Here is a 21,249-nt window from a genome sequence, read left to right as displayed (position 1 = left end):
CCAATCGGAACTTGCTTTCTGTATAGCCCTCGCATTTTACCTGGTACGTAGAACTTGCATAAAAGGTTACATTACAGTCAAATACTTGCAGAGGGAGGTGCGTCTCACACCAAAGGACATTGCACTAGGTTATTAAGATAGGTAGTCATAGATGTAGTTTAGTAGAAATAGATTATTTTGAAACTAACATTTCCGGATCCTGCAGCCGTCCTAGCCCAATGGCAGAGGCATGGGATTAGCTCGATGGGCACTGCCACAAAAGTTGGTTTACTGGGTGATCAAAAAGTCAGTATAAATTTGAAAACTTAATAAACCACGGAATAATGTAGATAGAGAGGTAAAAATTGACACACATGCTTGGAATGACATGTGGTTTTATTATAACCAAAAAAAAAAACACCCCATATTGCTAGACGCGTGTAAGATCTCTTGCGCGAGCCGTTTGGTGATGATCGTGTGCTCAGCCGCCACTTTTGTCATGCTTGGCCTCCCAGGTCCCCAGACCTCAGTCCGTGGGGTTACCTGAAGTCGAAAGTGTATCGTGATCGACCGACATCTCTAGTGATGCTGAAAGACAACATCCGACGACAATGCCTCACCGCTGGCCGCGGTGGTCTCGCGGTTCTAGGCGCTCAGTCCGGAACCGCGCGACTGCTACGGTCGCAGGTTCGAATCCTGCCTCGGGCATGGATGTGTGTGATGTCTTTAGGTTAGTTAGGTTTAAGTAGTTCTAAGTTCTAGGGGACTGATGACCCCAGCTGCTAAGTCCCATAGTGCTCAGAGCCATTTGAACCATTTGAATGCCTCACCATAACTCGGAACATGCTTTACAGTGCTGTTCACAACATTATTCCTCGACTACAGCTATTATTGAGGAATGATGGTGGACATATTGAACATTTCCTGTAAAGAACATCATCTTTGGTGTCTTACTTTGTTATGCTAATTATTGCTATTCTGATCAGATGAAGCTTAATCTGTCGGACATTTTTTGAAAGTTTGTATTTTTTTGGTTCTATGAGGGCAGTTCAATAAGTAATGCAACACATTTTTTCTCGGCCAATTTTGGTTGAAAAAACCGGAAATTTCTTGTGGAATATTTTCAAACATTCCCGCTTCGTCTCGTATAGTTTCATTGACTTCCGACAGGTGGCAGCGCTGTACGGAGCTGTTAAAATGGCGTCTGTAACGGATGTGCGTTGCAAACAACGGGCAGTGATCGAGTTTCTTTTGGCGGAAAACCAGGGCATCTCAGATATTCATAGGCGCTTGCAGAATGTCTACGGTGATCTGGCAGTGGACAAAAGCACGGTGAGTCGTTGGGCAAAGCGTGTGTCATCATCGCCGCAAGGTCAAGCAAGACTGTCTGATCTCCCGCGTGCGGGCCGGCCGTGCACAGCTGTGACTCCTGCAATGGCGGAGCGTGCGAACACACTCGTTCGAGATGATCGACGGATCACCATCAAACAACTCAGTGCTCAACTTGACATCTCTGTTGGTAGTGCTGTCACAATTGTTCACCAGTTGGGATATTCAAAGGTTTGTTCCCGCTGGGTCCCTCGTTGTCTAACCGAACACCATAAAGAGCAAAGGAGAACCATCTGTGCGGAATTGATTGCTCGTCATGTGGCTGAGGGTGACAATTTCTTGTCAAAGACTGTTACAGGCGATGAAACATGGGTTCATCACTTCGAACCTGAAACAAAACGGCAATCAATGGAGTGGCACCACACCCACTCCCCTACCAAGAAAAAGTTTAAAGCCATACCCTCAGCCGGTAAAGTCATGGTTACAGTCTTCTGGGGTTATTCTGTTCGATGTCCTTCCCCATGGTCAAACGATCAACTCTGAAGTGTATTGTGCTACTCTTCAGAAATTGAAGAAACGACTTCAGCGTGTTCGTAGGCACAAAAATCTGAACGAACTTCTCCTTCTTCATGACAACGCAAGACCTCACACAAGTCTTCGCACCCGAGAGGAGCTCACAAAACTTCAGTGGCCTGTTCTTCCTCAAGCACCCTACAGCCCCGATCTCGCACCGTCGGATTTCCATATGTTTGGCCTAATAAAGGACGCAATCCGTGGGAGGCACTACGCGGATGATGAAGAAGTTATTGATGCAGTACGACGTTGGTTCCGACATCGACCAGTGGAATGGTACCATGCAGGCATACAGGCCCTCATTTCAAGGTGGCGTAAGGCCGTAGCATTGAATGGAGATTACGTTGAAAAATAGTGTTGTGTAGCTAAAAGATTGGGGAATAACCTGGTGTATTTCAATGCTGAATAAAACAACCCCTGTTTCACAAAAAAAAGTGTTGCATTACTTATTGAACTGCCCTCGTAATAAAACCCCACGCCATTCCAAGCATGGGTGTCAGTTTGTACCTCTCTATCTACATTATTCCGTGATTAATTCAGTTTTCAAATTTATACTGACTTTTTGATCACCCAGTATATTCGTGCTGGCACATCTGTAACTCTGCAGTACTGAAGTAGAGTGGAATAGTAAGCATGACTTGTAGTTCCCGGTAGAGCAAATAACTTAGTCAGCTTGCTCCTTAGAGTTAAGAAACACTACTGTGTATTATGCTGCATGTGACACTGTAGTAAATTGTAGGCCCCACTAATTAGTTAGGTGGTGGGTTTTGATGTGTGATGAACACTGTTATGAATAAAGGAATCTAAAAAAAGTTCTTCCATAGAAGACTTAATAACATATAAATTTGTAATTGAATATAATAAATTTATCTTTTTCAGAAATTCATTTCTTGCTTTTGCCACTGTGTATTTTGTATCTATATATTTTGGCCATCGTCACTTTATTTTGTAGCCATAATACCAGAAGTCGTCTATTTCTTTTAGTGTAGCATTTCCTAGCCCATATTCTCCAGAATCACCTGATTTGACTCGTCTGCGTTTTATTACCCCTTTTCCACATTTTTTTTATGTCAGTCTTATAGACCGATGAGCTCAGCAGTTTGGTCCCATAGAAACTTACCACTACTATCATCGTATAGCCTCCTTTATTTACACTTCTACATCTACATCTACATCCATACTCCGCAAGCCACCCGACGGTGTGTGCAGTTCTCCTTTCTATTCCAGTCGCGTATTGTTCGTGGAAAGAAAGGTTGTCGGTATGCATCTGTGTGGGCTCTAATCTCTCTGATTTTATCCACATGGTCTCTTCGCGAGATATACGTAGGAGGGAACAATATAGCGCTTGACTCCTCGGTGATGGTATGTTATCGAAACTTCAACAAAAGCCCGTACCGAGCTACTGAGCGTCTCTCCTGCAGAGTCTTCCACTGGAGTTTATCTATCATCTCCGTAACGCTTTCGCGATTACTAAATGATCCTGTAACGAAGCGCGCTGCTCTCCGTTGGATCTTCTCTATCTCTTCTATCAACCCTATCTGGTACGGATCCCACACTGGTGAGCAATATTCAAGCAGTGGGCGAACAAGTGGACCGTAACCTACTTCCTTTGTTTTCGGATTGCATTTCCTTAGGATTCTTCCAATGAATCTCAGTCTGGAATCTGCTTTACCGACGATCAACTTTATATGATCATTCCATTTTAAATCACTCCTAATGCGTACTCCCAGATAATTTATTGAATTAACTGCTTCCAGTTGCTGACCTGCTATATTGTAGCTAAATGATAAAGGATCTTTCTTTCTATGTATTCGCAGCACATTACACTTGTCTACATTGAGCTTCAATTGTTCCCTGCACCATGCGTCAGTTCGTTGCAGATCCTTCTGCATATTAGTACAATTTTCCATTGTTACAACCTCTCGATATACCACAGCATCATCCGCAAAAAGCCTCAATTAACTTCCGATGTTATCCACCAGGTCGTTTATGTATATTGTGAATAGCAACGGTCCTAGACACTCCCCTGCGGCACACCTGAAATCATTCTTACTTCGGAAGACTTCCCTCCATTGAGAATGACATGCTGCGTTCTGTTATCTAGCAACTCTTCAATCCAATCACACGACTGGTCTGATAGTCCATATGCTCTTACTTTGTTCATTAACCGACTGTAGGAAAGTGTATCGAACGCCTTGCGGAAGTCAAGAAACCCGGCATCTATCTGGGAACCCCTGTCTATGGCCCTCTGAGTCTCGTGGACGAATAGCGCAAGCTGGGTTTCACACGATCGTCTTTCTCTAAACCCATGCTGATTCCTACAGAGTAGATTTCTAGTCTCCAGAAAAGTCATTATACTCGAACATAATACGTGTTTCAAAATTCTACAACTGATTGACGTTAGAGATATAAGTCTATAGTTCTGCACATCTGTTCGACAACCATTCTTGAAAACGGGGATGACCTGTGCCCTTTTCCAATCCTTTGGAACGCTGCGCTCTTCTAGAGATCTACGGTACACCGCTGCAAGAAGGGGGGCAAGTTCCTTTGCGTACTCAGTGCAAAATCGAACTGGTATCCCATCAGGTCCAGCGGCCTTTCCTCTATTGAGCAATTTTATTTGTTTCTCTAACCCTCTGTCGTCTATTTCGGTATCTACCACTTTGTCGTCTGTGCGACAGTCTAGAGAAGGAACTGCAGAGCAGTCTTCCTGTGTGAAACAGTTTTGGAAAAAGACATTTAGTATTTCAGCCTTTAGTCTGTCATCCTCTGTTTCAGTACAATTTTCGTCACAGAGTGTTGTTTTGATCTACCTACCGCTTTGACATATGTCCAAAATTTCTTAGGATTTTCTGCCAAGTCAGTACATAGAACTTTACTTTCAAATTCATTAAACGCGTCTCGCATAGCCCTCCTCAGACTACATTTCGCTTCGCGTAATTTTTGTTTGTCTGCAAGGCTTTGGCTATGTTTATGTTTGCTGTTAAGTTCCCTTTGCTTCCGTAGCAGTTTTCTAACTCGGTTGTTGTACCACGGTGGCTCTTTTCCATCTTTTACGATCTTGCTTGGCACATACTCATCTAACGCATATTGTACGACGGTTTTGAACTTTGTCCACTGATCCTCAACACTATCTGTACTTGAGACCAAACTTTTGCTAAACAGAAAAATCTTGCTACCTTTCTTAATATTTCTATTTACGGCTGAAATCATCGATGCAGTAACCGCTTTATGATCGCTGATTCCCTGTTCTGCGTTAACTGTTTCAAATAGTTCGGGTCTGTTTGTCACCAGAAGGTTCAAATGGTTCAAATTGCTCTGAGCACTATGGAACTTAACTACTGAGGTCATCAGTCCCCTAGAAATACTTAAACGTAATTAACCTAAGGACAGCACACACATCCATGCACGAGGCAGGATTCGAACCTGCGACCGTAGCGGTCGCGCGGTTCCAGACTGTAGCGCCTACAGCCGCTCGGCCAACCAGACCGGCTCACCAGAAGGTCTAATATGTTATCGCCACGAGTCGGTTCTCTGTTTAATTGCTCATGGTAGTTTTCAGATAAAGCACTTTAAAAAATGTCACTGGATTCTTTTTCCCTGCCACCCGGTATGAACGTTTGAGTCTCCCAGTCTACATCCGGAAGATTAAAATCTCAACCCAGAACTATAACATGGTGGGGAAATCTACTCGAAATAATTTCCAAATTGAAACTTCCTGGCAGATTAAAACTGTGTGCCCGACCGAGACTCGAACTCGGGACCTTTACCTTTCGCGGGCAAGTGCTCTACCATCTGAGCTACCGAAGCACGACTCACGCCCGGTACTCACAGCTTTACTTCTGGCAGGATCTCGTCTCCTACCTTCCAAACTTTACAGAAGCTCTCTTGCGAACCTTGCAGAAGCAGCACTCCTGAAAGAAAGGATACTGCGGAGGCATGGCTTAGTCACAGCCTGGTGGATGTTTCCAGAATGAGATTTTCACTCTGCAGCTGAGTGTGCGCTGATATGAAACTTCCTGGCAGATTAAAACTGTGTGCCAGACTAAGACTCAAACTCGGGACCTTTACCTTTCGCGGGCAAGTGCTCTGCCCTGTCCTTTCAGTAATATTCTGTCTAACATAATAGAACTATGCACACAGTTTTAATGTTGCAGGAAGTTTCATATCAGCGCACACTCCGCTGCAGAGTGAAAAACTCATTATGGATTTTCCGAATTGTCCTTCAGGTGCTCAGCCACAACAGCTGCTGAGCCAGGGGGCCTATAGAGACATCCAATTACCATGTCTGAGTGTTGGATTTCCTAACCTACATTCTCCAACGTCACCTGATTTTGCTCGACTACGTTTCATTACCGTTGTCTCACATTTGTTGATCTTCATCTTATGACCGCCTTTATTTACACTTCTGTCCGTAGCTGTTATAACTGTGTTCCGCTCAGCTTTTGTAGCGACGCCTGTGTCCGCGACACTTACTCGCAGTGCACGTGCAGGAGAACATGCTGGTTCCCTAGACAGAATTCCGGTTTCGGGAAGCACCAGTCGCTCACGCAGCACGTCGAAAATGTAATTCTTTCTGTAAAGACACTATGTATGCTCTATTTCACTTGAAGCTTTCATTAAATACAAAACTGTGACTGTAGAATGCATTATTTTAAAAATTTGCCTCCTAAAAGTAGATACATTTGTTCTGTGGCAGGAAAGTGGTAACTTCAACAAATAGAACATGACCTAGAGGTGTGGAAGATATATATTATGAGTGAAAATATTGTCCTAACATTTACAACCCAGTACGGCACATCACCAAAAACAAAATTTTCGAAGAACTTATACACACATAATTATTTGTTCGTTTTATTGAAAAGTATTTTGTTTCATTTCAGGCTAATCGATTGGTTGTGCAGTCTTTGAGCGAGTGTCATCTTAATTACAATGGCCGGGCGGCCCGCGTGGTACGGTGGTATAACAAGGCCTTTCGGTCCACGGAGGTTCGTAAAAAACAGTTGTACTTATTTGGCGATACAAATATCGGCAAGTCAACATTGATTGAAAAGGTTTTGTCTAGAAAGCAGCATGTGTATTTGCCTTTTTGTTTCGAATTCGGATTTGGTGGGTATGATGCACGTGTTCATAATGTTATTGTTTTTGAAGAATTTGAGTGGTCCAGGTGCCAGAAATATGCATCTATATTGAAGCGTATTGTGGAAGGGCGACCAGTTACTGTTAATGTTAAAAATAAACCTGGAATGGTTATTAAACACCGTGGCTTGGTAATATTTGTATCGAATGAGTTTAGTATTGGAGATGAAGCTCTAATTTCACGTTTGGAGGTCGTACATGCAGATTGTCATATTGTACAATGTTCTTCATTGAAGGAGGATGTGGATGCGTCGGACACGTCGGACGTGGAAACCCTGCAGGAAATTGTCTGTATATCGTCGGATGAGGATGTACCGGAAGTTTCGCGCTGCACCCCCGAGGCGTTGAATACGCCGAGGGAAGAATCTGACTAGGCCTATATTTGGTCGTATGTGTAGATGGCGTACGGAATTCACACAGACCGATGGTGTTAGGTTTGAATATGGTAAAATGGCCGCCGTTGAAAAACATGACGAGACGGCAAAGAATTTTGCAAGGCTTCAGCATTATGACATAACAGATGAATTTAAGTTTTTTTGGTAATAAGTGTGCCTCTGTAATTATGAATAAGGTGGTAACATATGTTCATAGAATTAATGTTAGGACTGAGCGACTAACTTTGGATGATAAAGCTAATAAGAATATATTTGAAGATCAGGGACCACTAGAGAAAGTGCGTATAGCTTGTACTAATAAAATGGTTGCATTTGACCTTAATCCGCAACGTTCTACAGGTGTTACATGGCGTAGATATACTAGGAAGAATAGATTTAAGTTTGTAACATATTCTAAACCCGAAACTAGTGCAGATATGTCTAAAGTTAAATCCTGGACAGATCTAGAGAAGGAATGTAAAGTTAAGAATCACCTGTTTCAAGGTACTAATCCATTTTATATTGGACTTCAAATAGCTGGAGACGAACCTGAGAAGTCAGACAATGTTCAGAGCGAAGTTAAATATGTAACCTATGTTATAAGAAATAGAGTGTATATGACATTTTTTAAGAGGAAAGGTACTGTTACTTTCTGAATAAAGGTTATTGTTTACAGCTAACGTCTGCGTTGGAGTTTTTTTATGCCAACTGGGACCATATCCGAAATTATCCGGACGACCTACGCCTGGCTTCCCTTGTTCCCAACAGTCAACAGAGGATTGATGAATTAGCTATAACATTCTATGGCTTCACGATTAATTATTCAGCAGCTGTTATTGTTTTAGAAGAATTGTGGTATTATAAGCCTAATTTGGACGATTTAATTCGTCAATTTAGGGAAGCATACAGAGATTGTGTATTTATGCCGAATGGTATAAGGTGTGCTAATAGGTATTTTCATTTTAAGCAAGGTCGTTATAGGCCAGTGTGGTACAATTATTAGAACCTCAATAAATTAACCTCACAAGTCATACCTCAGACGCACAGCCGAAGGCCATCCTAGAAAATGGCCTCACGGGTAGTGAGGTCTTCTGATCAGTCCGCCGCCACTGCCGCTGCCTTATGAGCGCCGTGTGCGCCCCTGTGTTCCAGACTCCAGCCAGTACGCGCACTACGTGTTCGCCGCGCTGGACCGCAGTCACACGGGGACCGTCACCTTCGGCGACCTCATGCTGGGTCTGTCCGTCGTCATGAAGGGCACGCTGCACGAGCGCCTCAGATGGGTCTTTTCGTAAGTAGCCCGCCACTGCACTCACCTGTCCAGATCGCCTTGCACAGCACTCTAGGCTGTACCATGACTGATACACTACTGGCCATTAAAATTCCTACTCCAAGAAGAATTTCAGATGATAAACGGGTATTAAGTGGACAAATATGTTATACTACAACTGACATCTCATTACATTTTCACGCAATTTGGGAGCGTACATCCTGAGAAATCAGTATCCAGAACAACCACCTCTGGCCGTAATAACGGCCTTCATACGCCTGGGCATTCAGTCAAACAGAGTTTGGATGGCGTGTACAGGTACAGCTGCCCATGCAGCTTCAACACGACACCACAGTTCATCGAGAGTAGTGACTGGCATATTGTGACGAGCCAGTTGCTCGGCCACCATGCACCAGACGATTTCAGTTGGTGAGAGATCTGGAGAATGTGCTGGCCAGGGCAGCAGTCGAACATTTTCTGTATCCAGAAAGGCCCTGAAACATGCGGTCGTGCATTATCCTGCTGAAATGTAGATTTCGCAGGGATCCAACGAAGGGTAGAGCCACGGGTCGTAACTCATCTGAAATGTAACGTCTACTGTTCAAAGTGCCGTCAATGCGAGCAAGAGCTGAGCGAGACGTGTAACCAATGGCACCCCATATCATCACGCCGGGTGATACGCCAGCATGGCGATGACGAATACACGCTTCCAATGTTGGTTCACCGCGATGTCGCCAAACACGGCTGCGACCATCATGATGCTGTAAACAGAACCTGGATTCATCCGAAAAAATGACGTTTTGCCATTCGTGCACCCAGGTTCGTCGTTGAGTACACCACCGCAGGCGCTCCTGTCTGTGATGCAGCGTCAAAGGTAACCGCAACCATGGTCTCCGAGCTGATAGTCCATGCTGCTGCAGACGTCGTCGAGCTGTTCGTACAGATAGTTGTTATCTTGCAAACGCCCCCTACCTGTTGACTCAGGGATCGAGACGTGGCTGCACGATCCGATACATCCATGCGGATAAGGTGCTTGTCATCTCGGCTGCTAGTGATACGAGGCCATTGGCATCCAGCACGGCGTTCCGTATTACCCTCCTGAACCCAACGATTCCATATTCTGCTAACAGTAATTGGATCTCGACCAACGCGAGCAGCAATGTCGCGATACGATAAACCGCAATCGCGATAGGCTACAATCCGAGTTTTACCAAAGTCGGAAACGTAATGGTACGCATTTCTTCTCCTTACACGAGGCATCACAACAACGTTTCGCCAGGCAACGCCGGTCAACTGCTGTTTGTGTATGAGAAATCGGTTGGAAACGTTCGTCATGTCAGCACGTTGTAGGTGTCGCCACCGGCACCAACCTCGTGTGAATGCTCTGAAAAGTTAATCATTTGCATGTCACAGCATCTTCTTCCTGTCGGTTAAAATTCGCATCTGTAGCACGTCATCTTCGTGATGTAGCAATTTTAATGGCCAGTAGTGTAGCTGCAAGTGACACGAAATGTAATTGAAAATTTGTTGTTACGAACCGCCCCTGAGTTCAGTGCGAAATTCACTGGTGTGCGACTCTTAACAACGATAATAACTTCCACATGATGTGTCACTGACAGGTAATACAGCTCGACGAAGCTTCGACCGTGTATAGAATGAACTGCTATAGTATAGTACAGAAGGTAACTGAAATAAATTCGCATTGAGACGAACAGAAACGACGCTTCATTTAAAGAAGTCACCCAGAGTCATTATGGTCCCTTGGATATTATAAAGGCGGGACAGGGTTCTTAACAGGGCGTGTGATCACCTCTGATGGTAATGCTTGCTCTGTAACGCGCTCCCAAGCAGAACAGTTCATTCGCCGAATATCCTCTCGTTCCAAGAGCTCTCTACTTGTACTGCTCGATGCGATCGCGCATTGTCATCTGCGACGAATGAACTCAGTGCCCAATGCGCCACGGAGAGGGCGCACATTTCGGGTTTTAACAAAGTTAAAATTTTCCTTTTGCATTACTGTCGAAGAAAACAGTGACTGGATTCAGATTTTAACAGCTTAAAACTAGATGAGCAACCTTTTGACTGTCCAAGTGAACAGTGGTTCAAATGGCTCTGAGCGCTATGGGACTTAATATCTATGGTCATCAGTCCCCTAGAACTTAGAACTACTTAAACCTAACTAACCTAAGGACATCACACAACACCCAGTTCCAAGTGAACAGTGGACGGCCTCAAATTTATAACAACTCGAAATTACGTAAAAGTATAACTGCACCGAAGGTAAAGCTGCAAAAAATAAATTAAGAGTATTAAACAATCAGAATACTAATCCATGGAGAGAAGCAGCCTTTATTATTCAAACAAATGAAAGAATCACAGAAATAGTGGTAAAATTGTAAGAATTTTACACTTAGGGAGACACCTAACTTCTTGTTTGCTCGGGACAACAAGGCAGCATTAAAGTACTAAATTACAGAATACGCATAGCCCGAGATTGCTAAAATGATGGCTGACCCTTGTAATATATTTGCTACCTGCGGTCAGTCAACAAATTGCTAGTCTGAACTGGCCGCTAGCAATGAACGCCGTTTGTGATTCCAAAACGAAACCCAGTGCTGAGATAGAAGAAAACGAAACAACAGAACAACGTTTATGAAGCCTCTTAATAAAAAATATATCGCCAGGCACACCGCCGGCCGGTGTGGCAGAGCGATTCTAGGCGCTTCAGTCTGGAACCGCGCGACCGCTACGATCGCAGGTTCGAATTCTGCCTCGGGCATGGATGTGTGTGATGTCCTTACGTTATTTAGGTTTAAGTCGTTCTGAGTTCTAGGGGACTGATGACCGCAGATGTTAAGTCCCATGGTGCTCAGAGCCTTTTGAACCATTTGAGCCAGGCACACCGGTAGTACAGACAAAAGACTATTAGTTAACATATAATAATGGAATGCAGTAGAATTAAGTTGGGTGATGCTGAGGGAATTAGATTAGGAAATGAGAAAAAAGTAGTAAAGGAGTTGTGCTATTTGGGAAGCACAATACCTGATGATGGCCGAAGTAGAGAGGATATAAAATGTAGACTGCCAATGGCAAGAAAAGCGTTTCTGCAGAAGAGAAATTTGTTAACATCGAGTATAGATTTAAGTGTCAGGAAGTCGTTTCTGTAAGTATTTGTATGGAGTGTAACCATGTATGGAAATGAAACATGGACGATAAATAGTTTGGACCAGAAGAGAATAGAAGCTTTCGAAACGTGGTGCTACAGAATAATGCTGAAGATTAGATGGGTAGATCACAGGACGTATTGAACATAACTGGGGGGAAGAGGAGTTTGTGGCACAACTTGACTAGAAGAAGGGATCGGTTGGTAGGACATGTTCTGAGACATCAAGGGATCACCAGTTAAGTAGTGGAGGGCAGCGTGGAGGGTAAAAATCGTAGAGGGAGACCAAGAGATGCATACACTAAGCTGATTCAGAAGAACGTAGGTGGCAGTAGGCACTGGGAGATGAAGCAGTTGCACAGGATTGAGAAGCATGGAGAGCTACATCAAGACCAGTCTCAGGACTGAAGACCACAACAACAGCGACAATAATAAAGAGGAGATAAGATACTATACATCGAGGCTCGAACCTCGTAACAGCTGAAAAAGCACACGTTATGCATCATACAATAAACAGCGCCACAAGTAAAAGCCGAAGCAATTGCGAACCATGGACTGAGAGATTGTCCACATATAATCCGCCAACTTCCCAATACGAAAACCTTGGCTTTCCAGCTAGCCAAGAAGTAAATCACTGGCGAGGCGAAGGCGGAATCCAATCACCTTCCAAAGCGTGGCAACGCTCAAGAAGGCGCTACGGCAGGACCACGACGAACCCGGACACATCACACTACGGACAAGGAAATGACAAATCCAGTTTCCCCGCCATACGCAGAAGAGCTCCGTGTCGCTACTTGCTTCGTGTCCACGTTCTCACTAACCGCCTGTACTCGCCACAACACTCCTGCCAACCTCATGTGCCACCAAGCCGATTCGAACAAACGGAAACCAAAAAGCGCGATTCCTATCGAAAACAGAATCGATGAGAGCAACTACGGCCCAGAAACGAGGAAGTTAAAGAGTTCAGACAAGAATAGAATGGTATCTTTTGAAACATGCCGCTACAGTAGGTTACTGATGATTAAATACTGGTAGATTGGATAACTAATAAAGAGGCACTGTATACAGTTGGGTAGAAGAGAGATTAATAGCACAATTTCATCAGATAAAGGGACCCATATACAGCTACATCCTGAGGCATGTTAGTTGGTAATGGAGGGAAGAGTGGGGCAAAACCTTCACAGCTTAACAGGCTTGCACAGTGTAGATTAGCATTGAGAGCTGCATCGGTCCTGTCTTCAGACAGAAGACCACGGCAACATCAAGCGTATAGTCATTTCATTATGGAAATCATACGATTGTCTGAAGATTGAGTTACGTAACCCTGAAATCGATAACATGTCGTACATATAAATACCTAAAATAAAGGCAGCTGATTGTGACGTATAAAAAATTTATTGTTAACAAATACAAGTTAAAGCCCAGGTAAAAAATATCATATTCTACTTTTGTTGGGTGCTAGTATGTGTTAGTTGGCCGATACAAACGTGTCACAAAAGTTTTTGTGATGTCGACGAGTTCGGAAGAGGATGGAAAGACCGACGAGCGGAATAGGATAAGGCATAAGGCAGCTCATAATATCAAACGTTAGTATACAAATAAAACTAGGCAGCCATGTAGACAAGTGGTTTGTGTGGCCTTCGAGAGGAATCTTATGTAAGGTGCGATCGAAAACTTCCCGTCTGAGGGTGTTGCTGCAGCGTATAAGCAACCAGCGTGACTCCGATGCCAGTACGTAGGCATCGACACGTAAGCATGGGGTTACCGTGGTCATCGAATGGAAACTTTTGATTGCCCTTTGTAGTTTAAATTAGTTTTTTTTCTGAATAAATGAAGCAGAAAAACTAGAAATATTGTGTAATTTCAATAACAGCAAATCGCTTATTGAGTAAAAGCTGTAATTTCCGGAGTTAATTACGTTAGTCCACGTTGAATAAAGGGAACCTCATCCTGACTAAGACATACCTAAAAGCAACTATAATAGTTACGTATACAGAGTTTGAGTTGGTGAGGATACACGTGTTTATACCTAAGCATTTTTCCCTGAGCGTGCTCTTACAGAAAATAAAACTGAATACATACAGAAGAGCTTGAACCGTTTTGTAAGGAGTTGATGACTGAGATATTTAACGGAAAGCAATATCTTCATATAAAGTATTCTTGGTTTACTTACCTAGTTTCTTGTTTGTGTTTAGGTGATTGACCAGGTTTTATCAGAGGAGAAGTGAGAGTATAACATGTTTTTCCGTTTGCGTTTGATACTTAGAAATAACAAGCGGTCCATTACTTTCCGTTGTAGATTAATACCCAATTCTTTTTTTTTTTTTTTTTCTTTCGAATGACCCATTTGGAGGGTACGATGAATCAACTTCGGTTACTCTTCATTGTATTAGATTTCTTCAGTTTCCAAATTTCCTTCGTCCTTTTAGAGTGTTGTTCCCTTTCTTCTTGAGTCCACTTTCGTCTAGTTATTTTCTTTCTCTCCTGAAATTCTGCCTTTTGAACTGCCTTTCTGAAATGTGTTCTGTTTTCTATTGTGTCTATTGTAACTCCAGCATTTTCAATGTCCTTTTCAGTCTCTATGAACCATGCTGGCTTGGATTTGTAGCTATTGAGTAATGTGAATATCCGCTTGGTTAGTCTGTTGTTATCCATTCTGAATATATGTCCAAAAAACTGTAGTCTCCTCTTCCTCATTACATCAGTTAGTTTCTCCGTTTTCAGACATAGCTCTCTATTTGGTCTTAACCTGTATTCAGCATTATCGTTTCTTTTAGCTCCCAGTATTTTCCTTAAAATTCTTCTTTCGACCTTCGCTAGTTTCTCAAGATCTCCATTTCTTGTTAGTTTAAGTGTTTCTGCCGCATAGAGAGCTTCAGGTCTGGCCACTGTTTGGTAGTGTCTTAATTTCGTGTTCCAGGACAAGGATTTTTTATTATAAACGTTTTTGGTCATATGAAACGCTCTTTCCATTTTGTGCACTCTAGTTTCTATAGCTATCTTTTCTTTGGCATTGTACGTAATCCACTCTCCTAGGTATTTAAAGGAATCTGTTTTGTGTATTGTGTTGCTGTCAACAGCAATATTTTGAGGAGCATCACAGATGTTTGTCATAAACTTTGTTTTTTCATAGGATATTTGTAGTCCTACTTTGGCTGCTTGTTTTTGTAGTTCTCTTATTTGTTCTTGGGCATTGTCTAGTGAATCTGTAATCAATGCCATGTCATCTGCGAAGGCTAAACAGTCGACAGTGATCTTGTTTGGATTTCTCCCTAGTTGAATCCCTTTAGTATTGATGGCCTTCCTCCATTCTCGATCTACCTTCTCCAAGACACAATTGAAAAGCAGAGGTGTCAGACCATCTCCCTGTCGAACACCTGACTTTATTTCAAACGATTTTGAGAGCTCTCCCCTACATTTTACTTTCGATTTTGTATTTGTCAAAGTACCTATAATTATTACAGTTGTTTTAGCATCGAGTCCCAATTCTTTTAAGATATCAAGCAGTGTATTTCTGTCAATTGAATCATAGGCTTTTTTAAAATCCACAAAAGTAATTACGTATTTTAAGTTCCTGATTTTCCTCATTTCTATTATGTTCTTTAAATTTAGTATTTGTTCTGCACATGACCTTCCCTTCCTAAATCCAGCCTGATACTCGCCTAGCTGTTTGTCAAGTATCTCTTCTGCTCTTTTTAAAAGCGCCTTAGCCAAGATCTTACAGGTCACTGGTAAGAGGGAGATTCCCCTATAATTGGTAGTATCTGTTTTCTTCCCTTTTTTATGTAGTGGATGTATTAATGCAGATGTCCAGTCTGGTGGTAATCTGTGTGTTGTCCAGATTTCTTTTAGTATTTCTGATAGACACTGTATCATGTTGTCACTAGATTACTTCCATAGTTCAGCAACTATATTGTCCTCTCCAGTGGCTTTACTATTTTTAAGCTCTTTTATGGTTTCTTTTATTTCTTCTGTGGTTGGCGACTTGGAGTCTGGTGGTGTTGGGTTTACAATATTGAAATTAAATTTTTCTTTCGGTGGATAACAGTTATGTAGTTCTTCAAAATATTCAGCAAGTATTCTACAGTTCTCTGTGCTATTGTAAGCAGTTTTCTGCGTTTTTGAGTCCGTGAAAAATAGACTAGGAGGAGAGTATTTCTTTAAGTTACTTTTGAAGGTTTTGTAAAAGTCCCTAGCATTGTTCTGTTTGAAGTTGGAGTCTATTGATGCTAGTTGGTCTTTTATGTATTGAACTTGGATCTTTTTAAGGCCTTTTGAGGCTTGCTTCCGGGCTTCTTTTAGGGAGTTCCTATTTTTATCATTTTTGTTGGCATTCCAAATGTTCCAAGCTCGTTGTCTTGTAAGGATTAGTTTGTCACACTCATCATTCCACCAGGCATGTTTCCATTTTTTGGTAAGGAGAATGATTTCTTCTGCTGTCTGTACTATATCTTTTTGAAGTTGTTCCCATGTTTTAGGTGTTTTCTTTTCCAAAAGTGTCCTGAAATGGTGTTCCATGGTTAATTTCTGAGTGTCAAACTTTTTAGGTTGATATTCGCTCTTTCTTTTATATATTGGTCTAATTTTGAATTTAACGACAGATAGATAGTGATCTGAATCTAAACTTGCACTCTTAGCAACTTTTACATTGAGTATCTCTGATGCAGACACTCTGCTTATAGCAACATGGTCAAGTTGTTTCTCCCCACAAAGTGGATTCGGGGATACCCATGTAGTTTGTTTTCTAGGGAGTTTTTTGAAATATGTAGACTTTAGAACTATGTCATGTTCTCTGCATAAACTAATAAGTCTTTCTCCATTTGCATTGGTTCTTTTATGTGCAGGGAATTTGCCTACTATGGATTGGTGATGACGTTCTTTGACGATTTGAGCATTAAAGTCTCCCAACAATATTATTGTGTTTTTGGATGAAATCTGGTCTAAGGTGTTTGACAGTTCCTGCCAAAAAATTTCTGTTTGTTCTTTTTGTGTTCTGTTTTTCTCATTTGTTGGTGCATGTGAGTTTACAATGGTATACAGTTTGTTTACTGATTTGAAGGTTAATGTTGAAAGCCTATCATTGATAGATTTAAATTCTACTATCGAGTTTAATATATTTTGGTTTACAATGAATCCTGTTCCAAATTGGGGTACATTCTTCATAACTCTTTTTCCTGGCTTCCCTTTGAAGATTCTGAATCCCTCTGAATCAAATGAATGTTCATCAGTATACCTTGTTCCTTGGAGTGCAGATATTTTATTTGCTATATAATTACAGATACTCGAGGGCGTGCTGAAAAGTAATGTCGCCAGATTTACTATCTGAAAACTCTTAAAGCTTTTTAAATAAAGAAACGTTATTAACATTATTCTTCATGTCTGCATATTTGCAACCTCCAACAGCTTGAAGGCTCCGAGTTGTAGCGTGTAAAATGGAGAAGTATAACGTAACTATGTCGCTGCGTGAAGAAAGTGTTCTGTAATCGAGTTTCGAATTCGATGAGTTCGTTCACACGTGGAACCTCCTCTCCTTCAGCAAGACATTGCCACGCCACACACAATAGCTGCGATATCTGAAACAATACAACGCCTTACGTTCACTGTCATCGACCATCCTCCATACAGCCCAGACATCGCCACATCAGATTTTCATGTGTTCCCACAACTTAAAGAAGACCGTCTAGGACTTCACTTTGATAGTGTTGGAGCCGCGCGGAGTGGCCGCGCGGAGTGGCCGCGCGGTTTGAGGCGTCGTGTCACGGTTTGAGCGGCCCCTCCCGCCGGAGGTTCGAGTCCTCCCTCAGGCATGGGTGTGTGTGTGTGTTGCTCTTAGCATAATTTAAGTTAGTTTAACTAGTGTGTAAGTCTATGAACCAATGACCTCAGCAGTTTGATCCCCTAGGAATTCACACGTATTTGAACATTTTGATAGTTTTGGAGCGAAGTTGCAGTTCCTTCAACAAAGTCAGTCACTGTGCATTGACAAACTGGTCTCTCTTTGGGAGAAACGAGTTTGTCGCCAGTGTCGAAAAATAAATATGTAGACGTGATGAATAAAGATATAGACTGTTAATAATTAGTTTTATTTATAAATCTTTGAGAGTTTTCATATGAAAAATTCGAAGGCACTATTTTTCAGCACGTCCTCGTACTATTTAGCCTTTGAAGTTTTACAATTCAGTAATTGTTGCCCTAGCTTATCATAAACACTAACTTACATCGTTCTCTTGTCTTAACGTTCATATAAATCGATAAAATATTTGTGGGTAATCTGCATATTGTGGCGTTCGCTGTTTTATTCAGTGGTTTGGTATTTAACTAATTTGTAAATGAAAATGATAATCTTGTTTTATTACACTGAGTAATTACTAAATAAATTTTCTCCCGGCTAAAGATTTGGTCAAGTTGCTAAACAACTCCAAGTTAACGTTGTGTTAAAGTGTTGTCTGTAAGTTGTGTGTCACTAAATCACAGTTCATACAACAGATTCTATACAACTATGGATTATGATGGAAACAGTTATCCTCAGCAAAACGATCATTAAAACCATCGAATATCAGCCGCGCACAACACTGACATATGTTACCTGAAACAATATTCTTCGCAACTCGTGCGTAATTAATTTCGGCTCCATACATCAGCTAGAAAAGTTTGTTATAAGGATCGTGCTATGAGCACTGCTTTTAAAGAACCAATCTGATTCGAATCATTTTCATTAAAATGAGTGCGGGACCACCGGTGCACATTTATTTTTGCACATTTGTATTACGATCGGCATTTATGTCTGCAGAGTTGCGTAATTTGAATTTGCCGCTGAGATAATTGTTAAGATGGCGGCAGACAATTGATAGAGACTTTCTATTGTTAGACCAAATAAGTAAGTTTTTCAAAATGCTTATTAAACTCTATAAACTCTATTTTCGTATTGTGCACTATTTAGACTTCATCAAGCAAACATTTGATTTGTTTCTAAGGAAAACACAGACAAAAACGCGATACAAATCGCTATCATCAATGGCTCCGCTCGTTGCAGCGGAAAGAAATAATTAACACAGATAATGCTTACTGAGAGAGGAATTAAAGTTACAAATAATTATTCACTCATATTTATAATAATATTGAACTCTATTTTCAAGTAATAATTAACAAATAATTACAGTTTGTTATCAGACCTCAGTTTGATATGCGTCCGCAACCTACAAAAGCCAACCAACAAAAGGTAAAAACAAAGGAAGACAAACGCAGATCATAAAAGGAATTTGTAATTATCATTGTCTTTGTGTGATACACATCGATATGTCAAATTACATCTTAGAATATTATATAAATAATTAATATTTATCATCGTTTTCACTATTTTTTCATATGTCGAATAGATAATGTTTATAACTGTTACAGGCATAATTTTCTCTCGTCGCACTGTAGCTAAAATTTATCTCGTGGATGTTACAATATATGTTGGTTAAACTAATTTTTCATAACTCGATGTAGCTGATAAATACACACATCAAAAAAAGTTTTGCATCATCCTGGTTCCCAGAACTCCTGAAGACGGACGTTGACTGTGGATATTGTATCACTGACACAGTTCCTTTGACTGTTCAGAGATATCACAAAACCCGCCCAAAGATGTAAACAACCATGCATGAGCAGCACCTAGCAGATGGAGAGGGTCCGACATCCAATCAGTACCACTCGTTCCAGCAGGAAGGAGGTACACGGCTCCTGTTGTCTGTAGTTCAACCATGCCTAGACGGTTAATACTGCGGTTCGATCGCGTTCGCATTGTTACTTTGTGCCAGGAAGGGCTCTCAACAAAGGAAGTATCCAGGCGTCTCGGAGTGAACCAAGGCAATGTTGGTCGGACAGGGACAGGAACTGTCGATGACATGCCTCGCTCAGGCCGCCCAAGGGCTACTACTACACTGGATGACCGATACCTGCGGATTATGGATCGGAGGATCAAATGTGTGTGTAAGATTATAGGACTTAACTGCTAAGGTCACGAGTCCCTAAGCTTACACACTACTTAACCTAAATTATCCTAAGGACAAACTCACACACACATGGCCGAGGGAGGACTCTAACCTCCACCGGGACCAGCCGCACAGTCCATGACTGCAGCGCCTAAGACCGCTCGGCTAATCCCGCGCGGCTATGGATCGGAGGAACCCTGACAGCAACGCCACGATGTTGAACAATGCTTTTCGTGCAGCCATAGGACGTCGTGTTACGACTCAAACTGTGCGCAATAGGCTGCATAATGCGCAACTTCACTCCCGACGTCCATGGCGAGGTCCATCTTTGCAACCACGACACAATGCAGCACTGTACAGATAGGCACAACAACATGCCGAATGGACCGCTCAGGATTGGCATCACGTTCTCTTCACCGATGACTGTTGCATATGCCTTTAACCAGACAATCGTCGGAGACGTGTTTTGAGGCAACCCGGTCAGGCTGAACGCCTTAGGCACACTGTCCACAGAGTGCAGCAAGGTGGAGTTACCCTGCTGTTTTGAGGTGGCATTATGTGAGGCCGACGTACGCCGCTGGTGGTCGTGGAACCCGCTGTAACAGCTGTACGATACATGAATGCCATCCTCCGACCGATAGTGCAACCATATCGGCAGCATATTGGCGAAGCATTCGTCTTGACGGAGGACAATTCGCGCCCATAGTGCATATCTTGTGAACAAATTCCTTCAAGATAACGACATCGCTCGACTAGAGTGGCTAACATGTTCTCCAGACATGAACCGTATCGAAGACGCCTGGGATAGATTGAAAAGGGCTGTTTATGGACGACGTCACCAACCAAACGCTCTGAGGAAACTACGCCGAATCGCCGTTGAGGAGTGGGACGATCTGGACCAGCAGTGCCTTGATGAGTTTGTGGATAGTATGCCATGACGAATACATGCATGCGTCAGTGCAAGGGGACGTGTTACTGAATATTAGAGAGATCGGTGTGTTCAGAAATCTGGACCACAATCTCTGAAAGTCTCGCTGTATGGTGGTACAATATGCAGTGTGTGATTTTCATGAGCAATAAAAAGGGTGGAAATGATGTTTATGTTGATCTCTATTCCAATTTTCTGTACAGATTCCGGAACTCTCGGAATCGAGGTGATACAAAACTTTTTTTGATGTGTGTAGATTGAAGTTCATAATCCTCCACTTGCAGCCTTTAGTGTACAACGAAACCCTAAGCCACACCTAAGAATATGAAGAGCGACAGTACTAACGTTTAATAAAGAATTTGTAAGAGTATAAGTATTATAAAGTGAATGAGTGAGTATCATTTACCTCGTGGCCTGGGACTGATTCATCTTGAGAAAGGTTTTGGTTCGGCTGACATTAGATTTCATCGCAACTGAAAGAAAATGGCGATCTACTACACTATAAATGAAACACAAAC

The 21,249-nt window shown here is 42.2% G+C and overlaps 1 protein-coding gene across 1 annotated transcript in view; it reads left to right on the top strand.

Moving 5' to 3' along the window:
* The window catches only part of LOC126474288 (Kv channel-interacting protein 4-like), a 127,860-nt gene that overhangs the window by 34,485 nt on the left and 72,126 nt on the right, over positions 1–21,249 (top strand). Inside the window, exon 3 of the mRNA XM_050101752.1 lies at positions 8,547–8,685. Coding sequence (XP_049957709.1) covers positions 8,547–8,685 — 139 coding nt within the window. The remainder of the gene's footprint in view (positions 1–8,546; positions 8,686–21,249) is intronic.

This window comes from Schistocerca serialis, chromosome 4 (genome assembly GCF_023864345.2).
Source record: "Schistocerca serialis cubense isolate TAMUIC-IGC-003099 chromosome 4, iqSchSeri2.2, whole genome shotgun sequence".
NCBI lineage: Eukaryota > Metazoa > Arthropoda > Insecta > Orthoptera > Acrididae > Schistocerca > Schistocerca serialis.
The sequence above is the reverse complement of the archived record's forward strand: the minus strand, read 5'-3'. Positions and strand labels throughout refer to the sequence as shown.